Here is a 15,000-nt window from a genome sequence, read left to right as displayed (position 1 = left end):
CACTAGGCTACCTGCCACTCCCTCTAACCACTAGGCTACCTGCCACTCCCTCTAACCACTAGGCTACCTGCCACTCCCTCTAACCACTAGGCTACCTGCCTCCCCCCTCTAACCACTAGGCTACCTGCCTCCCCCTCTAACCACTAGGCTACCTGCCTCCCCCTCTAACCACTAGGCTACCTGCCTCCCCCTCTAACCACTAGGCTACCTGCCTCCCCCTCTAACCACTAGGCTACCTGCCTCCCCCTCTAACCACTAGGCTACCTGCCACTCCCTCTAACCACTAGGCTACCTGCCTCCCCCTCTAACCACTAGGCTACCTGCCACTCCCTCTAACCACTAGGCTACCTGCCACTCCCTCTAACCACTAGGCTACCTGCCACTCCCTCTAACCACTAGGCTACCTGCCTCCCCCCTCTAACCACTAGGCTACCTGCCTCCCCCTCTAACCACTAGGCTACCTGCCTCCCCCTCTAACCACTAGGCTACCTGCCTCCCCCTCTAACCACTAGGCTACCTGCCTCCCCCTCTAACCACTAGGCTACCTGCCACTCCCTCTAACCACTAGGCTACCTGCCTCCCCCTCTAACCACTAGGCTACCTGCCTCCCCCTCTAACCACTAGGCTACCTGTCTCCCCCTCTAACCACTAGGCTACCTGCCTCCCCCCTCTAACCACTAGGCTACCTGCCTCCCCCTCTAACCACTAGGCTACCTGCCTCCCCCTCTAACCACTAGGCTACCTGCCTCCCCCTCTAACCACTAGGCTACCTGCCACCCCCCTCTAACCACTAGGCTACCTGCCTCCCTCCTCTAACCACTAGGCTATCTGCCACCCCCTCTAACCACTAGGCTATCTGCCTCCCCCTCTAACCACTAGGCTATCTGCCACCCCCTCTAACCACTAGGCTATCTGCCACCCCCTCTAACCACTAGGCTATCTGCCACCCCCTCTAACCACTAGGCTATCTGCCACCCCCTCTAACCACTAGGCTATCTGCCACCCCCTCTAACCACTAGGCTATCTGCCACCCCCGTCATTGACACCTAGCCTATCTGCCACCCCCTCTAACCACTAGGCTATCTGCCTCCCCCTCTAACCACTAGGCTATCTGCCACCCCCTCTAAGACACTAGACTATCTGCCACCCCCTCTAACCACTAGGCTATCTGCCACCCCCTCTAACCTCTAGGCTATCTGCCACCCCCTCTAACCACTAGGCTATCTGCCACCCCCGTCATTGACACCTAGCCTATCTGCCACCCCCTCTAACCACTAGGCTATCTGCCTCCCCCTCTAACCACTAGACTATCTGCCACCCCCTCTAAGACACTAGGCTATCTGCCACCCCCTCTAACCACTAGGCTATCTGCCACCCCCTCTAACCTCTAGGCTATCTGCCACCCCCTCTAACCACTAGGCTATCTGCCACCCCCGTCATTGACACCTAGCCTATCTGCCACCCCCTCTAACCACTAGGCTATCTGCCTCCCCCTCTAACCACTAGGCTATCTGCCACCCCCTCTAAGACACTAGGCTATCTGCCACCCCCCTCTAACCACTAGGCTATCTGCCACCCCCTCTAACCTCTAGGCTATCTGCCACCCCCTCTAACCACTAGGCTATCTGCCACCCCCGTCATTGACACCTAGCCTATCTGTCACCCCCTCTAACCACTAGGCTATCTGCCTCCCCCTCTAACCACTAGGCTATCTGCCACCCCCCTCTAACCACTAGGCTATCTGCTACCCCCTCTAACCACTAGGCTATCTGCCACCCCCTCTAACCACTAGGCTATCTGCCTCCCCCTCTAACCACTAGGCTATCTGCCACCCCCTCTAAGACACTAGGCTATCTGCCACCCCCTCTAACCACTAGGCTATCTGCCACCCCCTCTAACCACTAGGCTATCTGCCACCCCCTCTAACCACTAGGCTATCTGCCACCCCCGTCATTGACACCTAGCCTATCTGCCACCCCCTCTAACCACTAGGCTATCTGCCTCCCCCTCTAACCACTAGGCTATCTGCCACCCCCTCTAAGACACTAGGCTATCTGCCACCCCCTCTAACCACTAGGCTATCTGCCACCCCCGTCATTGACACCTAGCCTATCTGCCACCCCCGTCATTGACACCTAGCCTATCTGCCACCCCCTCTAACCACTAGGCTATCTGCCTCCCCCTCTAACCACTAGACTATCTGCCTCCCCCTCTAACCACTAGGCTATCTGCCACCCCCGTCATTGACACCTAGCCTACTGGTCAGTCTGGACACTTTGTCACGTTCCTATCTGTGCAGGTCAGTCACTTTCTGTTTTCTTTTCATCTTGAAAAAAATATGTTAGATATTGGTGCCTATCACTAACAGCCTAATACTATTGGTCACTAACAGCCTAATACTATTGGTCACTAACAGCCTAATACTATTGGTCACTAACAGCCTAATACTATTGGTCACTAACAGCCTAATACTATTGGTCACTAACAGCCTAATACTATTGGTCACTAACAGCCTAATACTATTGGTCACTAACAGCCTAATACTATTGGTCACTAACAGCCTAATACTATTGGTCACGAACAGCCTAATACTATTGGTCACTAACAGCCTAATACTATTGGTCACTAACAGCCTAATACTATTGGTCACTAACAGCCTAATACTATTGGTCACTAACAGCCTAATACTATTGGTCACTAACAGCCTAATACTATTGGTCACTAACAGCCTAATACTATTGGTCACTAACAGCCTAATACTATTGGTCACTAACAGCCTAATACTCCTCCCATCGACAGAGAGATTCCTTGTGCTTCTACTTGACGGGTTTAGAACAAGGCGCTGTGCTAAAGGACATTCCTATCCGACTGTTCCAGTCTACTATTCTAGGGCTTAGTTTTATTATTGATAATACAATTCTAGAGCAAACAGAAAAACAATATTACCGGGTTGAAATAACTTTTCTTTTGGTTTTATTTTTTCTCTCTCGTTTATTTGACGCTTACGGACAAGGTTAGTAAATGTTTCAAGTAATCGCGCCCAACCCTGTTTTATTCTGTCCACAAGAAAAGCAACGAAAGGATCGCGTGCTTCCCATAACTCGTTCAATTACAGCTGAGATGATTAGTAGAGAAGTAGAGAAGTAGAAGTAGAGAAGTAGCAGTAGAGAAGTAGAAGTAGAGAAGTAGAAGTAGAGAAGTAGAGAAGTAGAGAAGTAGAAGTAGAGAAGTAGCAGTAGAGAAGTAGAGAAGTAGAAGTAGAGAAGTAGAAGTAGAGAAGTAGAGAAGTAGAGAAGTAGAGAAGGAGAAGTAGAGAAGTAGAGAAGTAGAAGTAGAGAAGTAGAGAAGTAGAAGTAGAGAAGTAGAAGTAGAGAAGTAGAAGTAGAGAAGTAGAAGTAGACAAGTAGAGAAGTAGAAGTAGAAAAGTAGAAGTAGAGAAGTAGAAGTAGACAAGTAGAGAAGTAGAAGTAGAGGTAGATATAGTAGAGCCTGTTTTCAGACACGTTTAAACAGACAGTCGTGTGTGTGTGACGCGGCCAAACCAGTTGCCGAATAAGGAGTTCTCTTTCTCTGCAGCATTCGCTGTGAAATATAACAGTTGACGGCGGTGCTTCGGTGTCGGAGAAAAGGGACCTATTTTTTTGTTGTCTTGTGTTTATGACGTGTGAATGTGTTTTTCCTGACTTCATGCCCGTGAGAGAGGGAAATGTGTCTGTGATACAGACCTTGGTTCCAGGTGGTCCTCTCAGCCCCGGCAGGCCCATCAGCCCCAGCTCTCCTTTCTCTCCCTGGAACCAGAATGTTAATTCACCTGAGTGTTGTTGACACAGGGAGACCGTCATAGTGAGGTATTCATTATGGGGAGGGGTGGACTTACTTTGGGTCCCTCTGGACCGGGCCATCCGGCTGGTCCCTGTCTCCCTGGTAACCCAGGAGGACCAGTACGACCCTGGAGTACACACATCAACTTGATTTGGATCCAAAGACATTTAAGGTGCAACAGACCAAACAATTATATGCAATATTTAAATACAGCAAACACACGCCATTATTATCTCCCCTCAGCAGACTAAAAAGTGTTAAAAAGAAGAAGAAGGTTTCATAAACAACTCTTCCCCGGTTCCTTGGTGTACAAGAGATGTGTTTTCTGTCAATATACCTGGTCAAATAATGGTAATAAACAACTTCAAGGGGAAAATTATATTTTCTATTTTCTCGAATTCTGTTTTCTTTGTTTTATTTTCCTTTCAATTATTATTATTATAATTATAATTATTACTATTATTATTATAATTATTATTATAATTATTACTATTATTATAATTATTACTATTATTATTATAATTATTATTATAATTATTACTATTATTATTATAATTATTATTATAATTATTACTATTATTATTATTACTATTATAATTATTACTATTATTATTATTATTATTATTATTATAATTATTACTATTATTATTATAATTATTGTTATAATTATTATAATTATTATTATAATTATAATTATTATAATTATAATTATTATAATTATTATTATTATAATTATATATTTTTTATTCTCAATATTACAATTATTCATAGCGAAAACATCGAAAATGTATGTTCTGAGTCCATGTCAATGCTTAAATCACAAACAAAAAACTAAACAAATTCATATTTTTTTAGTGTAATTCCCCTTTAATTGTGCATTAAGAAAGAGAGGGAATGTATTGGTCTCGTGATATTTCTGATAGGCCTACGGCTCATGGCAGAGCTTTGCTAAACAGTGATCGCCAAGTTGACACAAACATTCACAATATCTTTCTGTCTTTCTTTCTTTCTTTCTACCACTATCATTACTAGCATCGCTAATTGGCTAAAAAAAACGGAGTGATTGACAAATGTGCACACCAATCAGACAGACAGGAGCAATATTGCTAGACATTAATTGGCAGATATTGTGTTAGGTTTGGCTTTTTAAGCCAATCGTGGTTAACCAGGGTCAGCTTTATGTTTCTGACAGTTTACGATGGAACACATTTAAAAAACGCTTTCAGAACTGCTTGGCGAGCCAATCATAGGTGGGCGGATAGCTATTTGATAGGGATCCCTGAACGAATATATTATCTGCCACAGAGTGTGTATTCCTTCAGCTCAGTGTCATTAACCAGTGGGCTTTAGAGTGGTGTGTGAGTGTGTGTGGTGTGGTGTGGTGTGTGAGTGTGTGTGGCCAGAATGTCTTAGTGATTTACCATAGAGAACACAAGCACTTAGGGAGATTAGAACTGCAGAGGGGGATGCAGTACACACACACACACACACACACACACACACACACACACACACACACACACACACACACACACACACACACACACACACACACACACACACACACACACACACACACACACACACACACAGTTGATGGACCAGAGCCAAGAAGGAGAGAGAGACACTGCAGAGAAGAAGGAGAGAGACACTGCAGAAGAGAAGGAGAGAGACACTGTAGAGGAGAAGGAGAGAGAGACACTGTAGAGGAGAAGGAGAGAGAGACACTGCAGAGGAGAAGGAGAGAGACACTGCAGAGGAGAAGGAGAGAGACACTGCAGAGGACAGGGAGAGAGACACTGCAGAGGAGAAGGAGAGAGACACTGCAGAGGAGAAGGAGAGAGACACTGCAGAGGAGAAGGAGAGAGACACTGCAGAGGAGAAGGAGAGAGACACTGTAGAGGAGAAGGAGAAAGACACTGCAGAGGAGAAGGAGAGAGACACTGCAGAGGACAGGGAGAGAGACACTGCAGAGGACAGGGAGAGAGACACTGCAGAGGAGAAGGAGAGAGACACTGCAGAGGAGAAGGAGAGAGACACTGCAGAGGAGAAGGAGAGAGACACTGCAGAGGAGAAGGAGAGAGACACTGCAGAGGAGAAGGAGAGAGACTAGAGGACAGGGAGAGAGACACTGCAGAGGACAGGGAGAGAGACACTGCAGAGGACAGGGAGAGAGACACTGCAGAGGAGAAGGAGAGAGACTGCAGAGGAGAAAGAGAGAGACACTGCAGAGGACAGGGATAGAGACACTGCAGAGGACAGGGATAGAGACACTGCAGAGGAGAAGGAGAGAGACTGCAGAGGACAGGGAGAGAGACACTGCAGAGGAGAAGGAGAGAGACACTGCAGAGGACAGGGAGAGAGACACTGCAGAGGACAGGGAGAGAGACACTGCAGAGGACAGGGAGAGAGACACTGCAGAGATCAGGGAGAGAGACACTGCAGAGGACAAGGAGAGACACTGCAGAGGAGAAGAAGAGACACTGCAGAGGAGAAGGAGAGAGACACTGCAGAGGACAGGGAGAGAGACACTGCAGAGGACAGGGAGAGAGACACTGCAGAGGACAAGGAGAGACACTGCAGAGGAGAAGAAGAGACACTGCAGAGGAGAAGAAGAGACACTGCAGAGGAGAAGGAGAGAGACACTGCAGAGGACAGGGAGATAGACACTGCAGAGGAGAAGGAGAGAGACTAGAGGACAGGGAGAGAGAGACTGCAGAGGACAGGGAGAGAGACACTGCAGAGGAGAAGGAGAGAGACACTGCAGAAGAGAAGGAGAGAGACACTGCAGAGGACAGGGAGAGACACTGCAGAGGACAGGGAGAGAGACACTGCAGAGGACAGGGAAAGAGACACTGCAGAGGACAGGGAAAGAGACACTGCAGAGGACAGGGAGAGAGACACTGCAGAGGACAGGGAAAGAGACACTGCAGAGGAGAAGGAGAGAGACACTGCAGAGGACAGGGAAAGAGACACTGCAGAGCAGAAGGAGAGAGACACTGCAGAGGAGGAGAGAGACACTGCAGAGGAGAAGGAGATAGACTGCAGAGGAGGGAGAGAGAGAGAGAGAGAGAGAGAGAGAGAGGGAGAGATGGGCGAGGGAGCGAGAGGAGGAGTGTCTCACCTTTGACCCTGGTCGTCCGATCTCTCCCTGGAGGACGAGAAGAAATGAGGGATGAGGAGACGTGTGTTCATTAGTACTCACCGAGAAGGATGACAAAAACACACACACACACACACGATGAGTCTCTAATGGTGTCGAAAACATTAGAGGTCATACAAGGCATACATCTCTCTCTCTCACGCACAGAAACAGAAACACAGACACACAGACAGACAGACAGACAGACAGACAGACAGACAGACAGACAGACAGACAGACAGACAGACAGACAGACAGACAGACAGACAGACAGACAGACAGACAGACAGACAGACAGACAGACAGACACACAGACACACAGACATGTTGACAGACAGACAGACACACAGACATGTTGACAGACAGACATGTTGACAGACAGACAGACAGACAGACAGACAGACAGACAGACAGACAGACAGACAGACAGACAGACAGACAGACAGACAGACAGACAGACAGACAGACAGACAGACAGACATGTAGATACACAGACACACAGACATGTTGACAGACAGACAGACACACAGACATGTTGACAGACAGACAGACAGACAGACAGACATGTTGACAGACAGACAGACAGACACACAGACATGTTGACAGACAGACAGACAGACATGTAGACACACAGACAGACAGACATGTTGACAGACAGACATGTAGACACACAGACAGACAGACAGACATGTTGGCAGACAGACAGACATGTTGACAGACAGACATGTTGACAGACATGTTGACAGACATGTTGGCAGACAGACAGACATGTTGACAGACAGACAGACAGACATACATGTTGACAGACAGACATGTAGACACACAGACAGACAGACAGACAGACATGTTGACAGACAGACATGTTGGCAGACACACAGACATGTTGACAGACAGACATGTTGACAGACAGACAGACAGACAGACAGACAGACAGACAGACAGACAGACAGACAGACAGACAGACAGACAGACAGACAGACAGACAGACAGACAGACAGACAGACAGACAGACACCAGGGCTTCTGTTTGGAAAATGTGGCTCCGGACAAGACATATGCATTGGTTCAATAACCTGATGTCTGGCATCCAACCACAGTTCTCAGAAGGATAGAAATCACATTCAGTTTATGGTCATTCATCTTTTAACAGAACATGTAACTCAGATTCCACTGCGTGAGTCATTCTTAAGGAATTCCGATGAGTAGTAGATGATAGAAGATACACGAGGCGCGTCCATAAGGCCAGGTGAAACCAAAGCTTTTCCTAAAGTACATTGAATTAAATGGCCAAAATGATTTAGCCTAATTATCTTACTCCTGTCTTTGCCACTGAGGATCATTAACTTTATTAGTTTTGCTTTTAAAGCTGTGGATTGTTTTACATAGACTACAGTTGGAAGGGCCTGCAATGTGGGCAGAGAGTGCAGCAAATGCCATAATAGGTGATTGTTGAGTTGCAACTGTCAGTGAAAAGCAGGACGACCCAGCGAGGCATTTAAAAAATACAATCGATGGAAAAAGAAACAGTTTCCAAAACAAAATGCCTATTTCTGTAAAGAGAAGACAATGAAAACAGTCCGATCTGTCTTTTGGTTATACAAATTCTCAATTTAACTGAGCAAAACGTTGTCTTGTTGGCAGCAGCGGAGAACACTGGCCGTGTCCCTGATTAATTTGGCAATATTCACTGTATCTTTCATTGGGGCGGCAGGGTGGCCTAGTGGTTAGAGCGTTGGACTAGTAACCGGAAGGTTGCACGTTCAAACCCCCGAGCTGACAAGGTACAAATCTGTCATTCTGCCCCTGAACAGGCAGTTAACCCACTGTTCCTAGACCAGTTAACCCACTGTTCCTAGACCAGTTAACCCACTGTTCCTAGACCAGTTAACCCACTGTTCCTAGACCAGTTAACCCACTGTCCCTAGGCCAGTTAACCCACTGTTCCTAGACCAGTTAACCCACTGTTCCTAGACCAGTTAACCCACTGTTCCTAGACAAGTTAACCCACTGTTCCTAGACCAGTTAACCCCACTGTTCCTAGACCAGTTAACCCACTGTTCCTAGACCAGTTAACCCACTGTTCCTAGACCAGTTAACCCACTGTCCCTAGACCAGTTAACCTACTGTTCCACTGTTCCTAGACCAGTTAACCCACTGTTCCACTGTTCCTAGACCAGTTAACCCACTGTCCCTAGACTAGTTAACCCACTGTTCCTAGACCAGTTAACCCACTGTTCCTAGACCAGTTAACCCCACTGTTCCTAGACCAGTTAACCCCACTGTTCCTAGACCAGTTAACCTACTGTTCCTAGACCAGTTAACCTACTGTTCCTAGACCAGTTAACCCACTGTTCCTAGACCAGTTAACCCACTGTTCCTAGACAAGTTAACCCACTGTTCCTAGACCAGTTAACCCCACTGTTCCTAGACCAGTTAACCCACTGTTCCTAGACCAGTTAACCCACTGTTCCTAGACCAGTTAACCCACTGTTCCTAGACAAGTTAACCCACTGTTCCTAGACCAGTTAACCCCACTGTTCCTAGACCAGTTAACCCACTGTTCCTAGACCAGTTAACCCACTGTCCCTAGACCAGTTAACCCACTGTTCCTAGACCAGTTAACCCACTGTTCCACTGTTCCTAGACCAGTTAACCCACTGTTCCTAGACAAGTTAACCCACTGTTCCTAGACCAGTTAACCCCACTGTTCCTAGACCAGTTAACCCACTGTTCCTAGACCAGTTAACCCACTGTCCCTAGACCAGTTAACCTACTGTTCCACTGTTCCTAGACCAGTTAACCCACTGTTCCACTGTTCCTAGACCAGTTAACCCACTGTTCCTAGACCAGTTAACCCACTGTTCCTAGACCAGTTAACCCACTGTTCCTAGACCAGTTAACCTACTGTTCCACTGTTCCTAGACCAGTTAACCCTACTGTTCCTAGACCAGTTAACCCTACTGTTCCTAGACCAGTTAACCCTACTGTTCCTAGACCAGTTAACCCTACTGTTCCTAGACCAGTTAACCCTACTGTTCCACTGTTCCTAGACCAGTTAACCTACTGTTCCACTGTTCCTAGACCAGTTAACCCTACTGTTCCTAGACCAGTTAACCCTACTGTTCCTAGACCAGTTAACCCTACTGTTCCTAGACCAGTTAACCCTACTGTTCCTAGACCAGTTAACCCTACTGTTCCTAGACCAGTTAACCCTACTGTTCCTAGGCCGTCATTGAAAATAAGGATTTGTTCTTAACTGACTTGTCTAGTAAAATAAAGGTAAAATAAAAAACTGTTGTTTGTTTTTGGACGTTAATCTCCTCCATGTTGTATTTGTGTCTCCCATTTTCGTAATATATGGATCAGCCAATGGCATTGATCTGTTTGTCACTGTCAGTAAAGTACTCTACCCTGTCATTTTTTTTACATCTTATTAATTAAAAAAGATTCTGCTAATGTCTCCAGTCATATCATGTGTAATATAATTGCACGAAATGTGTTTATAAAACATTTTCCTGTGCGAAAGGAAGGAGAATAATTGTATCTGATATATAGCCTATAGCATAGTCCTACTCTACGCCACCACACGCTGCGTTGAACAGTCTTTTGTTGTTGTTGTTGTTGTTGTTGTTGTTGTTGTTGTTGTTGTTGTTGTTGTTGTTGCGAACAGTGATTGATTTATATTATTTGGTTACATTATGACTATCCAATCTAATCATCACATTGGGAATAGAAGGATATATTACATACGTTTGCAAATGCGAGGTAGCATGGAATGCTTCCTATTTTAAAGTTGTGTTTTAATGGCGAACATTAGCTTCCCCAAACTTGAAAACCCAAGCGTCGCCTATGTTAGAATAACTGCCCACATTTACTTATCCTCAGCCAACAGGACAAGTAACGAATAACAAAATCACTAGCCTATGTCAATCTACTATCCCCTATAGTAGAAAATATGACCTATTCTGTTGGTTCATACAAGCAGTAGATGTAGGCTACGTCCAGTTATAAGCGTAGCAATGCGCAACAGGGCAGTAGGCTACGTCCAGTTATAAGCGTAGCAACGAGCAACAGGGCAGTAGGCTACGTCCAGTTATAAGCGTAGCAATGAGCAACAGGGCTGTAGGCTACGTCCAGTTATAAGCGTAGCAATGAGCAACAGGGCAGTAGGCTACGTCCAGTTATAAGCGTAGCAATGAGCAACAGGGCAGTAGGCTACGTCCAGTTATAAGCGTAGCAATGAGCAACAGGGCAGTAGGCTACGTCCAGTTATAAGCGTAGCAATGAGCAACAGGGCAGTAGGCTACGTCCAGTTATAAGCGTAGCAATGAGCAACAGGGCAGTAGGCTACGTCCAGTTATAAGCGTAGCAATGCGCAACAGGGCAGTAGGCTACGTCCAGTTATAAGCGTAGCAATGCGCAACAGGGCAGTAGGCTACGTCCAGTTATAAGCGTAGCATTGCGCAACAGGGCAGTAGGCTACGTCCAGTTATAAGCGTAGCAATGAGCAACAGGGCAGTAGGCTACATCCAGTTATAAGCGTAGCAATGAGCAACAAGGCAGTAGGCTACGTCCAGTTATAAGCGTAGCAATGAGCAACAGGGCAGTAGGCTACGTCCAGTTATAAGCGTAGCAATGAGCAACAGGGCAGTAGGCTGCGTCCAGTTATAAGCGTAGCAATGAGCAACAGGGCAGTAGGCTACGTCCAGTTATAAGCGTAGCAATGCGCAACAGGGCAGTAGGCTACGTCCAGTTATAAGCGTAGCAATGCGCAACAGGGCAGTAGGCTACGTCCAGTTATAAGCGTAGCAATGCGCAACAGGGCAGTAGGCTACGTCCAGTTATAAGCGTAGCATTGCGCAACAGGGCAGTAGGCTACGTCCAGTTATAAGCGTAGCAATGAGCAACAGGGCAGTAGGCTACGTCCAGTTATAAGCGTAGCAATGAGCAACAGGGCAGTAGGCTACGTCCAGTTATAAGCGTAGCAATGAGCAACAGGGCAGTAGGCTACGTCCAGTTATAAGCGTAGCAATGAGCAACAGGGCAGTAGGCTACGTCAAGTTATAAGCGTAGCAATGAGCAACAGGGCAGTAGGCTACGTCCAGTTATAAGCGTAGCAATGCGCAACAGGGCAGTAGGCTACGTCCAGTTATAAGCGTAGCAATGCGCAACAGGGCAGTAGGCTACGTCCAGTTATAAGCGTAGCAATGCGCAACAGGGCAGTAGGCCACGTCCAGTTATAAGCGTAGCAATGAGCAACAGGGCAGTAGGCTACGTCCAGTTATAAGCGTAGCAATGCGCAACAGGGCAGTAGGCTACGTCCAGTTATAAGCGTAGCAATGCGCAACAGGGCAGTAGGCTACGTCCAGTTATAAGCGTAGCAATGAGCAACAGGGCAGTAGGCTACGTCCAGTTATAAGCGTAGCAATGAGCAACAGGGCAGTAGGCTACGTCCAGTTATAAGCGTAGCAATGAGCAACAGGGCAGTAGGCTACATCTAGTTATAAGCGTAGCAATGCGCAACAGGGCAGTAGGCTACGTCCAGTTATAAGCGTAGCAATGAGCAACAGGGCAGTAGGCTACGTCCAGTTATAAGCGTAGCAATGCGCAACAGGGCAGTAGGCTACGTCCAGTTATAAGCGTAGCAATGAGCAACAGGGCAGTAGGCTACGTGCAAATATTCGTTCCATAATGCAATTAGCAGGACAACCCCATTGTGACAAATAAGAAAATATCCGTTAGAAATATAGAAATCTAAATATGCAACAATTAGCATGGGTTGCTAATATGACTAGGATTATCAACAACTAGCATGGGTTGCTAATATGACTAGGATTATCAACAACTAGCATGGGTTGCTAATACGTATATATGTTTTCAAAATGCCCACTGCCTCCAGCTCATTGCAAAGTGGTGTGTGACACGCTGAAGTCTGCAGAGTTTGCCGATGCACTTGAATGGCGAATGGAAAGCGTGATTCAATTACCAGTTAAATAATGAATAAATGTGTAGCTCTTTTTAATCATGGATATTGTTTTTTTACTCACCGTTGCCTTTATTATTGTTACGCAATTGTGAAACTTAAAGCACACGACAAGCTTGGTACAACTGTATTTGGGGACTTTCTCCCATTCTTCTCTGCAGATCCTCTCAAGCTTTGTCCGGTTGGATGGGGAGCATCGCTGCACAGCTACAGTACCAGTCAAACGTTTGGACACACCTACTCATTCTAGTGATATATATATATATATATATATATATATATTGTTTACAATTTTCTACATCGTAGAATAATAGTGAAGACAACAACTATGAAATTAGACTTATCGAATCATGTAGTAACCAAAAAAATTGTTGAATCTAAATATTTTATATTTTATATTCTTCAAAGCGGTCATCCTTTGCCTTAAGGACAGCTTTGTCAACTCTTCACATTCTTTCAACCAGCTTCACCTGGAATGCTTTTCCAACAGTCTTGAAGGAGTTCCCACATATGCTGAGCATTTGTTGGCTGCTTTTCCTTCACTCTGCGGTCCAATTCATCCCAAACCATCTCAATTGGGTTGAGGTCAGGTGATTGTGGAGGCCAGGTCATCTGATGCAGCACTCCATCACTCTCCATCTTGGTCATTTAGCCCATACACAGCCTGGAGGTGTGTTAGGTCATTGTCCTGTTGAAAAACAAATGACAGTCCCATTAAGCGCAAACCAGATGGGATGGCGTATCGCTGCAGAAGGCTGTGGTAGCCATGCTGATTAAGTGTGCCTTGAATTCTAAATGATTCACTGACAGTGTCACCAGAAAAGCCTGATCACACCTCCCCCTCCATGCTTCACGGTGGGAACCACACATGCGGAGATCATCTGATCACCTACTCTGCGTGTCACAAAGACACAGCGGTTGGAACCAAAACTCTTAAATTTGGACTCATCAAAACAACAGATTCCCTTCAGTCTATTGTCCATTGCTCGTGTTTCTTGGCCCAAGCAAGTCTCTTCTTATTATTGGTGTCCTTTAGTAGTGGTTTCTTTGCAGCAATTCGACCATGAAGGCCTGATTCACGCAGTCTCCTCTGAACAGTTGAGATGTTGAGATGTGTCTGTTACTTAAACTCTGTGAAGCATTTATTTGGGCTGGTAACTCTAATGAACTTAACCTCTGCAGCAGAGGTAACTCTGGGTCTTCCTCTCCTGTGGCGGTCCTCAGGATAGCCAGTTCCATCATAGCACTTGATGGTTTTTGTGACTGCACTTGAAGAAATGTTCAAAGTTATCGAAATGTTCCGTATTGACTGACCTTCATGTCTTAAAGTCAAGAAGGTCTGTCATTTCTCTTTGCTTATTTGAGCTGTTCTTGCCAAAACATAGACTTGGTATTTTACCAAATAGGGCCATCGTCTGTATTCCACCCCTACCTTGTACGTTTGTTTTACTCCATGTGTAACTCTGTGTTGTTGTACGTGTCGAACTGCTTTGCTTTACCTTGGCCAGGTCGCAATTGTAAATGAGAACTTGTTCTCAACTAGCCTACCTGGTTAAATAAAGGTGTTCTCAACTAGCCTACCTGGTTAAATAAAGGTGTTCTCAACTAGCCTACCTGGTTAAATAAAGGTGTTCTCAACTAGCCTACCTGGTTAAATAAAGGTGTTCTCAACTAGCCTACCTGGTTAAATAAAGGTTAAATAAAATAAAATAAATAAATAAAACACCACAACTGATAAAAAAGTTTAACAAATGTAAAAATAAAGGAAAACCCTTGACTGAGTAGCTGTGTCCAAACTTTTGACTGGTAAGGTACATATTTCACTCCAGCAGCTACAGACATCTGTTTGAGTTGTTTCAGCAGCTACAGACATCTGTTTGAGTTGTTTCAGCAGCTACAGACATCTGTTTGAGTTGTTTCAGCAGCTACAGACATCTGTTTGAGTTGTTTCAGAAGCAGCTACAGACATCTGTTTGAGTTGTTTCAGCAGCTACAGACATCTGTTTGAGTTGTTTCAGCAGCTACAGACATCTGTTTGAGTTGTTTCAGAAGCT

The 15,000-nt window shown here is 45.8% G+C and overlaps 1 protein-coding gene across 1 annotated transcript in view; it reads right to left on the bottom strand.

The window, feature by feature from the left end:
• Window positions 1-15,000, bottom strand: part of LOC109903313 (acetylcholinesterase collagenic tail peptide) — a 33,894-nt gene that overhangs the window by 13,274 nt on the left and 5,620 nt on the right. The window contains exons 6-8 of the mRNA XM_031789104.1: window positions 6,947-6,973; window positions 3,878-3,949; window positions 3,726-3,788 (exon numbers count right to left, since the gene is read on the bottom strand). Coding sequence (XP_031644964.1) covers window positions 3,726-3,788; window positions 3,878-3,949; window positions 6,947-6,973 — 162 coding nt within the window. The remainder of the gene's footprint in view (window positions 1-3,725; window positions 3,789-3,877; window positions 3,950-6,946; window positions 6,974-15,000) is intronic.

This window comes from Oncorhynchus kisutch, linkage group LG14 (genome assembly GCF_002021735.2).
Source record: "Oncorhynchus kisutch isolate 150728-3 linkage group LG14, Okis_V2, whole genome shotgun sequence".
In the NCBI taxonomy this organism is placed as follows: Eukaryota; Metazoa; Chordata; class Actinopteri; order Salmoniformes; family Salmonidae; genus Oncorhynchus; species Oncorhynchus kisutch.
This window is presented reverse-complemented; position numbering and strand designations above follow the sequence as displayed.